The sequence below is a fragment of the Pygocentrus nattereri genome, chromosome 1 (assembly GCF_015220715.1).
Source record: "Pygocentrus nattereri isolate fPygNat1 chromosome 1, fPygNat1.pri, whole genome shotgun sequence".
Lineage (NCBI taxonomy): Eukaryota > Metazoa > Chordata > Actinopteri > Characiformes > Serrasalmidae > Pygocentrus > Pygocentrus nattereri.
Window position 1 is genome coordinate 50,872,728 of NC_051211.1, and position 14,857 is coordinate 50,887,584.

Sequence of the window (14,857 nt, forward strand, 5' to 3'; positions counted from 1 at the left end):
ACACTTCTGCATACTTACACACACACACACACACACACACACACACACACACACACACACACACACACACACACACACACACACATTTCTCTTATATCACTGTTGTTGGAACAATAATCTGAAATCTGTAAGTTTGACATAATCTGAAAATACTTGTTGCTCTTTACATTGTGTATAAATTTCATGATCAGTGGACCCAAAAAACGACCCAAAATAACTTGGAAAATGAGTCTGGTTCCATTTACTTACATTAAAAGTAAAGTATGTTTTTCTCTGCTCCTGTAAAGTTATCATTTTTGGAGTTTTTGGAGGTTTTGTTCCGACAGTACTGATATAGATGCGTACTCACATTTCTCTCATAAATATACACCTTTTCACTCCTGCAGTGTGTCAGGTGAAGGGTTTCCCTGTAGCTATTCTGCTATTACATCTACTAAACAGACTTTAGCCCATTGCTGATTCTCACAAACCTACAGCAGAGCTGCACAGAGGCTCCAGAAACTTTAAATACAATATTTGGTGTTTTTCCCCATGAGAGAAAGTGTTGTATGTGGGAGCAGGGCACAAACTAACCCGGGGTAAAATGTGACATTGATATTTTATGCCGTAAGATTAAAGAAGGGCATGCTTTTAGTCATGTTCTCATTTTCCCATAGCAGTGTCATCTGTGAGTTCTGACAACAGTCAGACAGACATTTCTTGAAATTCATCTTGAAAACCATAAAAGTTATAAAACTTCATCATAGGTGTGGTTTAATTACTGTGTTGTTTGTATGAGTCACAGAATTCAGTCTTCCATTGTTTTAATCACCATCTTGGTGGCTATGATGCTGCATTGTTTTTAAGCAGCGTCTGTGTCTACATGCCAATCCGATTTAATACAATCACATTACAGATTCGGACTGAGGTGTTTATATGCACAATCTGTACAACAATCTGATGAAAATCTTCATTTACATGCTCACTGCAAGTAATCCAGTGCAAAATGACATGCCTGCGTGGAGTAGAGCAGAGAGTAAACATTACCATGACAGCGAATATCACATGAGGTCCAGTCAGTGTGAGATGAGTTTTCATCTGGCGCGCTTGTGTTTTTATTTGCTTTAAATTGATGTCAGACTCAGAAAAACGTCCTTCACACGTATTTATAAAGGAAGCGGCGAGAGGAAGAAGTCGTGTTCTGAGACACATAAGCTGGACATCCGTCCCACCACCATCTTTTAAAGATCACAGCATAAACCAGAGCTTTAACCACGTCTAATTTCAACAGTCAGTTTTTTTTATCAGATTCATAAAAACATGCTAAAAGATGTCATGTAAATAAAAAGTTCTTGACTATTTTGTGGTCAAAATTTGCCACGTTTCACCAGCCTCCTTTCACTGGTTATTATATATATATATTTATATTTGCATTTTTATCTATATAGGTTGGAAAAGTCATCTGGTTCAAACCACATAGGATTGCACTGAATTGATTTTGCTTTAATTTATCTGACTTTTTAGTGAGTGTTACAACTATAGCCTCTTAGTCTGTGATGGTAAACCTTGCCTATGGGGTTATTTTGGGGTTATTAGTATATATTATAGTACGTGCTTGCAACATTTTTGTTTCTATTTGTAGCTACACCAAGAATAAGTCTTAGTGTGTCAAGATGACCTTATTGGACAGTTATATGTAGGTTGCTTGAACATAAAAATGATATTTCTCAAATACCTCTAAAAATTTGTAAGAAAAAACTAAATGGATTAGATTGTGACCTGCTCTCCCCTACATCAGTCAGCCAGCACGCTGCTGTATGTCGCTGCTGTCTGGCAATACTTTTCAGTTTTTAACATAATTTGAAAATACCTACTGTCTATATTGTGTGTAAATTTCAAGATCAACGACTTGTAAAAAAAGTCTGATTCCATTGACTCACATTAAAATTAAAGTAAGTTTTTTCTTTCTCCTGTAAAGTTACCATTTCGGAGATGGAAGGTTTTGATCCGACAGCAGCGATATGTTAAATGAATCTGTGTCTGTGTAGCCATGGATCTGTATCTTCTCCCTACTGTCTTTTACCAAAGTATTAACCATTGTACTCTTCCTGCTTTGTTTCTTGTGGGTTTTGCTTCTGCGTGACTGTTGTATAATTGTTTCATCCCTTTTTTTTTTTTTTTTTGGTTTTCTCTTGAAATCATTTTTGCATCCTCCATCAACCGTACTGTCTGTCATTTTGTCTCTGCTCCATGCAACCATCGGCCATCGTATCTATATGTATGCGTGTATGTGTGACTCCACTGACAGACAGCCATCCCCAGTGGCTTCATTGCGCTCCGTGCCCCAGCAGGTGACAGACCCTGTGCCACAACAAATTGGGGGGCTAATGTGGGACTACCTGGGCAAGTGAGTGGTCAAGGCATATTATGGCACGCCACTGTATTAGACCGCACCTCACCTCCTCAAGAAGCGCACTTTTTCTTTCACAATTTCTCCAGCCCTCATTCTTTCATTCGCTTTACTAACTCACCTTTTCACGCTAGCTTACTCACACAGTCCGGCAATGAACCTGATTTAGAGCAGAACTCAAAAACACTGAACAGCACATGAGTAGCAAACACATCTTTGAACAGGTAACACACATAAAATATTAATATTTTTAATTTAAAAAAGTTAATTGCAAAAAAATGTCTCGTATATAGTGACATTTCGTAATGTTACTGATTTTCAGACTTTGGGACGCGTTTAGTTGATGGGAGCTGAATGCTCACCGTGTGGCAGTGAGAGACAGAGATGTTGTCTTGCTTCCTGCTCAAATGCAGGGGTGTGGCTAAAAAAGGGCTTCGCCTGTGGACTAAAACTCTGCTTCAGTAGTGACATGAAAGAGCATTTTTTAAAGTGTATTAAGTATTGAAATCGTCAACTTTAAAATATCTTAAAAAAAACACTGGAAAAAAATTCACTATTTTCGCAATTGTACTTTTATATACACCACAAATAAGGACGCTGCATCAGGGTTAGCCCTTTTAGCTGAATGGATGAGTCACATCAGACGGCAGCGCAATCCCAGAGTCTGATCCTCACAACTAGCCAAGACTGTACAGCTTCTCATCTGCGACTGATATCGAGAATGACTAACCAAACACTAACCAAGTGCCAGCAGCCCCTGACAATTGTAGATGTAAGCAGAGTGGATGGACTGAAAATATGAGACAAGAATTCTAGCATGAATTTTTTAGCACTGGTTTTACTAGGCCCAGCGAATTCTGCTTTTCTGCTATTTTACACAATAGAAATGTTTCATATGCACTGATCAGGCATAACATTATGACCACCTCCTTGTTTCTATGCTCAGTGTCCGTTTTATCAGCTCCACTTACTGTATAGCTGCACTTTGTAGTTCTACAGTTACAGACTGTAGTCCATCTGTTTCTCTGATACTTTGTTACCCCTTTTTCCCCTGTTCTTCAGTGGTCAGGACCCCCATGGACCCTCACAGAGTAGGTACTATTTGGGTGTTGGATCATTCTCAGCACTGCAGTAACCCTGATGTGGTGGTGATGTGTTAGTGTGTGTTGTGCTGGTCTGAGTGGATCAGACAGAGCAGTGCTGCTGGAGTTTTTAAACACTTCAGTGTCCCTGCTGGCCTGAGAATAGTCCACCAACCAAAAATATCCAGCCAGCACCGTCCTGTGACCACTGATGAAGGACTAGAGGATGACCAACACAAATTGCACAGCAGCAGATGAGCTGTCGTCTCTGACTTTACATCTACAAGGTGGACTGACAAGGTAGGAGTGTCTAATAGAGTGGACCGTGAGTGGACACACTGTTTAAAAACTCCAGCAGTACTGCTCTGTCTGATCCACTCAGACCAGCACAACACACACTAACACACCACCACCACGTCAGTGTTACTGCAGTGCTGAGAATGATCCACCACCCAAATAGTACCTGCTCTGTGAGGGTCCATGGGGGTCCTGACCACTGAAGAACAGGGTAACAAAGTATCAGAGAAACAGATGGACTACAGTCTGTAACTGTAGAACTACAAAGTGCAGCTATACAGTAAGTGGAGCTGTTAAAACAGACACTGAGCGTAGAAACAAGGAGGTGGTCATAATGTTACGCCTGATCTGTGTATATATCAGTTTCTTAGGTTTATATGTTTATTTGAATTTTTTAGAAATAAAATCTGACATGCTGCTGTTCTAATCAAGCATTCTATCTGTTGCAAGTTAGCCAGCCTAAAAGTGTGTGTAACATCATAATATGAACTGTGTACTGCAAAAATGCCTTATGATATTGTGATGTTATGTTTTGACCGTGTTGCCCACCACTGTCCTGTAGAAGCTCTGTTACAAGCTTAGCATAAAGAACAGCCAGTTGTGTGATCTTCTAAATGTGCCACGATCCACGCTGTGCCATTCTGTCTTTGACCCCTCAGAATCACAGCGTGAGGCTGAATTTGCAGAATATCAGCTCCGCTCTGAACTCGTGATAATGATGTGCATTTTGTCCCTGCAGGGACAGTCTTCATGCTGTGTGTGCATGCTGGATGAGTGTGAAGTTCCAGCCCTGCTGTTTCATACCAGCTCACCTGCTATTTCACTCTGCCTCCAACCTGCTCTGCATGCGCTGTCAGGAGAATGTCTGTGTGTGCGTGTGTTTAGGTGTGTTTGCCACAGTCTGCCCGCGTGTCCCTGGCCTTTCAGCATGCGTCTAGCTGTTTGTGTTTTAAACATGTATAATTGAGGTAATAAATTAGAGTCATGTATAGCGGCTGATCTTGCCTTGGCTTGCATAAATAAATAAGTTCAAATGAATAATTGAGTTTGTGCCGAACGTAAGCACAAAGGAATGAGGGGGAGCTGGGGAGAGTGGACTGGGCCTGAGGGTGAGGAGGCCCAGGGGTTATTGATGTTGACAGGGTGCACTGACTCTAGTGCGCTCAGCTTCACACTCCGTCAGGCCTTGCCCCAGTATCACTGAGTGCGTTTACATGCACTCAATAAACCAATCACAGTCGGATTTCTACAGTTCAAATGGTCGTGTAAACAGCGTAATCTGATTTCTTAGATCGGAGTAAGGTCCATAAATCTGATTAAGAAATCTGATAACGAGAGCTGGATTTTAGCTCAGTGCTCAGATTTCTTAGTGCATGTAAACTCTTACTCTGATTTCTTTCGGGTTTCTCAGTCTGCACATGTGCGAAACAAACGGCGGTACTGGAAACAAGCGAGCAGGGCTACCGTGACACGCAGCAAAACACTTTTGTAGCAACACTTTTTTGAATAAGCCGTGGCATGAGTTTTGTTTTGTGTATATCACAGCCTCTGTGAGTTTATTGGTTGGTTGCAAAGCAGAAATCTGATTACTGTCTGACTCCTATAGACCACTGCATTTTTATTCTTCCAAGCTTAAAGCAGCATCAGATTTGATTCAACTTGAGATAATGAACATTCCATTATAGACAAATCTTCAGTCTAATAGACAAAATGATGTGTGATGTTTAAAGGAAAGAGGCAAAGCTGGTTGGTTAGCATGTACTAACCATCTACTAACCTTCTGCTGGCTTATTTGAGTCAGCTTATCTGAATTAATTTTTAGTAGGTGCTAAAACACCAGCTAGATTAGGTATTAGGGTGCCTACACACTAGAGGCTGCCACAGCGTCCGAAACGCAGTTAGGGCACCACGTCAGTTCTGTCGGACTACAACTGTGTCTATGCAGTGAAAAGACTTCAGATCTTTTCAACTTTTGCTGCAACACATTCATGCTGTGTACTCTTTTCCTGTTCTATATGAGTTCTTTGCCTTCGTGGCTGTAGTCTGCTTGGCTCCGTATAGGGCCATTGTCAAAATTTTCTTTCAGTGGCTCATATTTCTTTGTTCCTGGTCCAAATGTTTTGTCTCCCGCTGGATTTCGAACTGTACAAGCTCCGCCCCGCTCCAGCCGTGCACACGCCTTCTAGACGATGATGAGATGAGATGATGAGAGATGCGTTTGCCATTGCAGTGTACAGCGAAAATGAGCAGCAATCCAACGGCACTGTCTACATACAAAACAATTTAAACATAAGGCTAAAATATATAAAGTGCAGTATTTAAGGAAAAAGAATACTGCACTTTATATATTTTAGCCTTATGAACAAGATCTGCATCCGTCTGCATGTAACGCCTCCATCCTTGTGTTGTCTAGTGTTGTAGGCACCCTTACTCTACCTAGCAAGCGTACTTGCTATAAAATCACAGACTAATCACTCGTTTTGAGTTGTTTTGTCTTTTTCCTTCAAACATCGTGTCTGCTGCATGAGTGCTTCAGTTCTGTCCTTTAGACTGAAGGCTTTTTTGTAATGAATGTCTCCTCATTTGGCTCCTCATCGCCAGTTTTTTTTTAAAATTTATTTAAAGTAGAGTTTACTTTTGGAGTCCCTGCAGCAAATAGTAAGACTTAATTAAAATTCTCTGAAAAGCTTGAGCCTTGACTTGCATTTGTGAATATGTCAAAGGTTCGAGTAGGTTTATTGAGTTATTGGTCTCAAGGAGCTCAGACTTCTGCAGAGTCTAATTGGTTTTGTTGCTCAGTGTGGCCAACGACCACCTGCTCTGACAGAAAAGGGCCATTTGACTTGACACAATGTCCTGTGTTCCTTATAAAATCAGGTCATTGTCAAAACGATAGCACAAAAAAGCATGAAACAATGCTTCGAAGATCAATCGTGTAGAACTTTTACAGATTTGATGCCATTAACTTTTTCAATCCAGTGACTATATCTTGCTTCAAAAGGGTCACAGTAGATATCTTAGCAGCTTCTTCCACTAAAGCTCAGGCTTGGGGCTTGGGGCTTGGTCTGCAGGGCTGCAGCTTGATGTCACTGCATTCAGCTAATCAAAGCTTCTTCTTTGCTGGGACGCCATAGACGGCAAGGCCTGTAGCAGCGCCTTTGGATGGATGTGAAGTGACTTGGTGAAATGAAGTCAAGCAGCCGTCTCTGTCTCCTTCTCTACCACCAGATTTAGGAACAAAGGACTGCATTTGAAATGCTCAGCCCTATACATCATGCACGAGGATGGAAACAAGGGGGTTCGGAAATAAACACTGGCAGTTAAGAACCGGAGCGCTCAGAACCAGAGCTAATTACCAGCGGCATGTCGTACACTCTCAAAAGCACACTGGAGGTTCTGCTCCCTCAAAAGCCTCCCATTGTTTCAGATGGCACTGTCACAGCTCCCTGGCACGGTGGAGTTTGACTTTCGACGTGGATTTTGAGGCAAAGTTATTGTGACAGTTCTCCATCCGTTAGCGTCTTGTGCCTGTAATCAAGACGAGTGTGGCAGATGGAAGCTGTTGTTGTGTGCTGTTGTTCTAAAGGAGCACAGCTCGTGTTCTCAGTCAGGATTACCCCGACTCTCTGTCTGTCTCCATGCGTGTGGCTGTATGTGTGTGAACGAGAGAGAGAGAGGGAGAGGAGGAATAGTAAAAGTTCTCTGGCTGCAGATCAGTGGAGCGGAGGCAGCCCTGATTCAAATATGCCTTCAAAGACCCATGAAAAGAACATAGGTTGGATTGTGGCATTGGAATATTTATTCCCAAACGCAATGGCAATTACTGAGGATTGCATTTGAAATGCTGAGGTTCAAGAAGATGCGTGTCGCCACAGAGGGAGCTGAAACTGGGAGATGAGCTTGGAGCGTGTAAACTAGGAATCCAGCTTGAAATAAAGACTCTCATGAAAATAATGACACGAAAAGGGTTCCTTGCACAATACCATAGAACCACTTTTAGTTTCCTAAAGAACCTTCCAGTGCATGAGCCATTTTTTTGCAAATGAGGTGTGAGGGGCCCTTTTAAAGTTTAAAGAACTTCCACATAATGTAAACATTTTAGGAACAACCCTCAAATTGATAGGGAACCTTTGCATTTTATTCTTTAAACCTTTAAATGGTTCTCCACGCTCACAGACCTCTCCTTTTTAAGCATGATTATTTATGGCACTATAATTACTTCTTCCCTAAAGAACCTTTCAATGGGTGAACCATTTCTGCAAATGAGGTATGAGTGTGAAGAATGCTTATAAAGTTTAAAGAGCCTTCAACGTTCTAGGAACAACCCTTGAATTGCTATAGAACCTGTATATTTTGTTCTTTAAACATTTAAATGGTTCTCCACCATCACAAATCTCTTTTTTTTTTTTTTAAAGCATGATTATGGAACCATAGGTAGTTCTTTCCTAAAACACCTTTCAGTAGTTGAACAAGTTTTGCAGATGAGGTGGGAGTGTGAGGAACATTTAAAAAATTTTTTTTTTTTTAATTTAAAGAACCTCTACATATCGTAAGGTTCCAGGAGCAACCCATTACATTATGTTAAGGTTCTGTAAACCTTTAAATAGTTCTTCACACTCAAAAATCTGTTTTTCAAGGTACTTGGGTTCCAAATATATTCTTCCCTGAAGAACTTCATTCTTTTCAGCGGGTAGTCCTTTGGAGATAGCCCTTCCATTTTGGAAATGGAAATATAAATCTCTTCTTTTAAAACCTGATTATTTATGGAACCTTGAGTAGTTCTTCCCTAAAGCACCTTACAATAGATGAGCCACTTTTGCAAATAGGGTGGGAGTGTGAGGGGAAAAAAAAAAAAAGTAAGACCCTCTACATAATGTGAAGTACCAGGAACAGCCCAGTACATTATTTGGAGGTTCTCTTAACCTTGAAATAGTTCTTTACACTTGTAAATATGTTTTTCAAGCTACCTGGGTTCCAGAAATATTTTTCCCCGAAGAACTTTTCCTTTCAGTGGGTGGTCCTTTGGGGAACCATTTTGGAAATGCGATGTGTGAGAGAGAAGCACCTTGTTAAAGTTTGAAGAACCTCCACATAATGTCAAAGTTCTAAGAAGAACCCTTAAACTTGTATGATGGGAATGTTCTTTAAACCTTGAAACGATTTTCAAGCCTTTTTTTGGAAAACCAAAGGTAGTTCATCGCCAAAAGAACCTTTCAGTGGATCTTTGTAGAACCATTTTTGCAAACGTTAGAAGAATCTCCACATAGTGAAAAGGTTATGAGGAAGAACCATTAAATGTGTATAAAATATTTACATTATGTGAAGGTTCTTTAAACCTATAAATGGTTCTCCATGCTCACAGATCTCTTTTTAAAACAGGGCTCTTTATAGAACCAAAATGAATCATGTAATAACATTACTCAGAGAACCCTTAGTGGCATAAATAAAGAGAAAAAGAACGAGATCAAAGGTCAACGTGGACACACCATTCTTGAAAGGAGGAGTTGTCCATCATTTAGCTGAACAAACTGCTTTTGCATGCAGACTTCAGTCTTTCGGTCTCTGAGCTTCAGCACATCTGTGTGCATGGTGGTCTTCGTCTGTCACAGTATGGAATGTATTGCTGTGGTCGTTGTGAAAATGATCGGTTTATTCGTCATCACTGTTTGTAAACTGGGTCTTGAATGGTTTGAGTCAGTGTCTTTCACACACTCACTGTATCTCTTCTTCTGTATTAATCTGTTGTCACTTCAGATCTTAACTTTGATAATTAATGCTAACTTTGCTTGTGCTGTGTCTGTTCTTCTTCCCTTCCTTCCCTTTCTCTGCTTTTCTCCCTTCACTTCTTTCTCCTAACACTGGATTGCTGTCTCATCATCAGTTTGGCTTCAAGGTTAGTGCACTTGCTCTCTTTTTCTATCCTCACCCTGTTTTCTTCAGTGTACTGTTCAACCGCACGTCTGTTACTGTCAAATGAAACCTGAATGTGAATGAAAATCCTCAGCCAGCCATAAGGGCTCGGTCAGCCTCAGCACTCTTGGGTCACTGAAACGGAAGAGGCAGTCTTAGAACAGTGTCAGGTGCTGCTGAAGGCGCTCATTGGGGGATCACAGAACAAATTGGCAACTGTGGGTTTAATAGAATGCATTTAAGTGCCGTCATGCCCTTGGGTACGACACTTAACCCCAATTTGCTCTTGTTACCCACTCGTCTTTGCCTTTGACTTCGGCTTCAAACTTTTTCTTGGAAATGGGAAATTGGACTGACCTGCTTTGATCAAGGGTTTAGAGAAGGGGAAGCGTAAAAATTGAAAACGAGGGCTCCAAACTAGGGCCTGAACGATATTTTTTGGATGGCAAAATCGGCCGAAATAACAGGTTATGTGGGTTTAACCTGTGAAAACGGTGCTGATAAAACACTTTCTTTAATACTTGCTTGTAGGTATTAACCAGGTGAAAATCAAACTTAAATTACTGAGTAATCATTCTAGTTAATATGTTGGTAAGTTCCAAGACAGTTGGAATAATTGACTCTCAGATATCTAACAGGTTTTAGATGCTGTCTGAGTAAATGTGGAAATTACTGGGTATTTATTTTAGGTAATATTTTGAACAAGACAGTCTGACTAAATTACAATAAAATAGCTTAGAAATGAGAAATGACAGGTTCTCAACATTTTAGCCCATAAAAGACTTGGTAAAATATCTGAATTATTTGTGGGTAATAAGATGGTAAATGCAAACATACTTACACAGACTTTACTGTGATGTCATGTGTTTAAGCAGGAAGGTAAATCGGAAACACCTCCAGGTACCAGGGTGTTAGTCGCATGCAGAAGTTTGAACCCCCCCAGTCAAATTCCATGTTCTTGATGTTACAACAAAAATACACCTTGTTGATGTTGTAAGTGAAAATTCAACACCACCTCAACAGCAAACACACTTAAATAGGGCATTTTCCGAAAAATTTCACAATCTGTGCACAAAACATGAAAGATCTTTGAGTCGAAGCAGCTTAGAAAATGTGTGTGTGTGTGTGTGTGTGTGTGTGTGTGTGTATGAGTCTATGTGTAACATATTGGGGGGAAAATAAATGTACCATAACTTTAGAAAAGTAAGGCCACATTTTTAGTTTTTTCAAACAGCTTGTTACATTAATTAAATGAAGCTTACATTAACTCTAATATTAATTTACAAAAACAATCCAGCAGCACTGCTGTTTGAGATCTACTCATACCAGCACAACACACACTAGTTGAGTGTCACTGTGATCCACCACCCAGGCGAAAGAACAGGGTGAAAGGGAGCTAACAAATATATGGTGACAAGGACCTCCAAAGTTCAGTCTTAGAAATTTGTTGCATTTTCTGCTTTCCACAATCCAGATTATCCCAAACACATTCAGTGATCTTGACGTCTGGACTCTGGGGTGGTCAGTCCACTGTTCAGCTTCTTTGTTTGATGTGTCCGTCTCCTTTTCTCAGTGAGGCTTCTTGACAGCTACACATCCTTTCAGACCCATAGCGACTTGTCTTCTCACAGTGGAGGAATGGACAGAAACACAATTTGTATTTGTTTGTGAGTTTAACATATTGGTGGGAAAAATTAAATATACCATAACATTTGTTGTTTCCAGTTTGTTAAATTCATTAAGTAAAGGTTCGTATTAACTGTAATATTAACTTAAAAAACCTCCAGCTGCACTACTGTTTGAGATCCACTCTTACCAGCGCAACACACACTAACATGCCATGACCATGTCCGTGTCACTGCACTGACCCAAATAATACCTGCTCTGGTGTGGTTTTATATAAAATATTGGTGGCAGGAGCTGTGCTGCAGCTTAGCTTCAATGCAAAGCATGTTGAAGTCAGACTAGACACAGAGGCCTTCAGTCAGAGTGAACAAGTAACTCCTTCCACAAACTGTAATTGGAGTGCAAAGAATTCTAATCAGGCATTTCTCCTGAGCCGTGTTGAAAACCTTGCCTTGGCTGCCAGCCTGATGGGCTTCCCTCCCCACCCGGATCGCAGCACTCAGCTCACTGTTGTTTATCACGCTTATTACTTTTCATCTCTTCATCACTTCAGTTCGGAGAGGAGGCTTGTCAGCTTTTTTCTTTTTTTCCCTGCTGGTGATCCCTAAGAAAACAAACATAATGTAACCGGGATGTTTGACAAGACCGTCATTCATCCTTTTCTTTTTTCAGGAAAAGCAACTCAAAAGAAACACAACGAACAGAGCGATTTGATGTCTTTCCCCACATCAAGGCACGTCATCATGAAAAGGAGTTCATGACGCTCTGAAATTAATTCCCCCCAATGTTACGTTGTCTCTGAGCACTAGGAGATCTAGAATTAGTCTGCTTATGGCTGACAATGAAGGTGTGTGCAAGTGCCTGCTGTATGAGTACAACTCACACTTTCTATTTCTCTCTCACACAGGGGCTTGTTTTTATAAAATGTCAGGGCGTATGGATACAGTATTGAGCAAAAAACAAAGGCCATCTTTCACTTATTTAATTTCCAGTCAAAGCCCCTTTAAAAACTAGATATTAATTGTTAGAATCAAAAAAAGATGGAAAAAACTCATTACACTATTTGAGGATCAGTGACTATAGGGTATAGCAAACGGTTTTGTGCTGGGCAATATTTTATAATTTGGCTTTTTTTCTTTTTGTAAGTGTCTGTGTGGAATATACGTAAAAATATACGTAAAAAAATGCAGAGCATTTTTGCTATTCGCCAATGGTGACTTCAGGGTCATAATGTTCAATGATATGCTGATTTACCATTGTATGCAGCCCAACCAGGATCATCAAAGACTGTGCGAGAGCCAAATTGAGACTAACTGATGCAATCTTCACAGTTTCTACTGCAGCTACAGAGCCAAAAATACTGCTGAGGTATCTGGCAAGTACTGAGAACATTTATAGTACACCTAATAAAACAGAGGAGTGACTTACAAAAACAATGAGCTGGTTAGGCAAATTGATTTATATGTTATTACCAGTTTTATTGAGGAAAATGACCATATATGTTTTAGGGATAAGTCCATGTTCACAATGGATGGGTCCCCTGGCAGAAGTGAAATGCTGTAATTGGCCCCCAAGCTAAATGAGTTTGAAACCTTTGCTTTATATGCCTTCTTTTTATTTTGCGTTTCCGCCATGACTTATTTTTTATAATCGTAGTGTAATTCTTAGATGTTCGGAACAAACAGTGAGGTGGAAATAAGGTCAAATATCCTGTATAGAGAACACACTGCTCATTTTAATGGATTTTACAGATTATTTGGAAGGAAAATATATGTACATTTTATATATATATATATATATATATATATATATATATATATATATATATATATGTGTGTGTGTGTGTGTGTGTGTGTGTATGTATATGTGTATATATATATATATATATGTATGTATGTGTGTATATATATATATATATATATATATATATACACACACTATTTTTCCAAAAGTATTCACTCACTCATTCCAATCACTTCCATGGCCACATGGAAAACCAAGCATCTAGGCCTGCAGACTGCTTCTACAGACATTAGTGAAAGAATGTGTCGCTCTCAGGAGCTCAGTGAATTCCAGCGTGGTACCGTGATCGGACGCCACCTGTGCAACAAGTCCAGTCGTGAAATTTCCTCACTACTAAATATTCCACAGTCAACTGTCAGTGGGATTATAACAAAGTGGAAGCGATTGGGAACGACAGCAACTCAGCCACGAAGTGGTCGGCCATGTAAAATGACAGAGCGGGGTCAGCGGATGCTGAGGGGCATAGTGCATAGCGGCCGCCAACTTTCTGAGGAGTCAATCACTACAGACCTCCAAACTTCAGATCAGCTCAAGAACAGCGTAGAGAGCTTCATGGAATGGGTTTCTGCAGCTGCATCCAAGCCTTACATCACCAAGCGCAGGGCAAAGCGTCGAATGCAGTGGTGTAAAGCGCCGCCACTGGACTCTAGAGCAGTGGAGACGTGTTCTCTGGAGTGACCAATCACGCTTCTCCATCTGATGGACGAGTCTGGTTTTGGCGGTTGCCAGGAGAACGGTACTCGTTTGACTGCATTGTGCTGAGTGTAAAGTTTGGTGGAGGGGGGATTATGGTGTGGTGTTGTTTTTCAGGAGTTGGGCTCGACTCCTTAGTTCCAGTGAAAGGAACTCTTAATGCTTCAGCACCAAGAGATTTTGGTCAATTTCATGCTCCCAACTTTGTGGGAACAGTTTGGGAACGGCCCCTTCCTGTTCCAACGTGACTGTGCAGCAGTGCACAAAGCCGGTCCATAAAGACACGGATGAGCGAGTTTGGTGTGGAAGAACTTGACTGGCCTGCACAGAGTCCTGACCCCAACCGGATAGAACACCTTTGGGGTGAATTAGAGCTGAGACTGTGAGCCAGACCATCTCGTCCAACATCTTCTGGAAGCTTCTGGAAGAACGGCCAAAAATTCCCATAAACACACTCCTAACCCTTGTGGAAAGCCTTCCCAGAAGAGTTGAAACTGTTAAAAATGAAAAATTCTCTCTCTCTCTCTCTCTCTCATATATATATATATATATATATATATATATATATATATATATATATATATATATATATTAGTATGTACAGAGGTGTGTGTGTGTATGTACATGTATGTATGTATGTATGTATATGTGTATATATATATATATATATATATGTGTGTATATGTGTGTATATATATATATATATATATATATATATATATAAGTTTGTCAGATTTTCACTCAAGTCCTAAAAGATAAAGAGAACCCAGTTAAACAAATGACACAAAAATGTTATACTTGGTAATTTGTTTATTGAGGAAAATGATCCAATATTACATATTTGTGAGAAGCAGTAGTATGTGAACCTTTGCTTTCAGTATCTGGTGTGACCACCGTGTGCAGCAATAACTGCAACTAAACGTTTCTGTTAACTGTTGGTCAGTTGTGCAGAGCGGCTTGGAGGAAATTTAGCTCATTCCTGCGTGCAGAACAGCTTCAAATCTGGGATGTTGGTGGGTTTCCTCGCATTTACTGTTCGCTTCAGTTCCTTCCACAA

The 14,857-nt window shown here is 40.3% G+C and overlaps 2 protein-coding genes across 19 annotated transcripts in view; both read left to right on the forward strand.

Annotated features, from left to right (window-relative positions):
• The window catches only part of cax1 (cation/H+ exchanger protein 1), a 1,125,587-nt gene that overhangs the window by 591,659 nt on the left and 519,071 nt on the right, over positions 1-14,857 (forward strand). The window lies entirely within an intron of this gene.
• Positions 1-14,857, forward strand: part of erc1b (ELKS/RAB6-interacting/CAST family member 1b) — a 340,281-nt gene that overhangs the window by 124,824 nt on the left and 200,600 nt on the right. For 7 of the 18 annotated variants that reach the window (XM_037539543.1, XM_037539557.1, XM_037539554.1 and 4 more), the window contains 2 exons: positions 2,288-2,386; positions 9,650-9,661. The exons of 4 other annotated variants lie outside the window; for them this stretch is intronic. In XM_037539543.1, the coding sequence (XP_037395440.1) occupies positions 2,288-2,386; positions 9,650-9,661 (111 nt within the window). The remainder of the gene's footprint in view (positions 1-2,287; positions 2,387-9,649; positions 9,662-14,857) is intronic. 7 more of the 18 variants (XM_017723129.2, XM_017723133.2, XM_017723131.2 and 4 more) reach the window with 1 other exon arrangement.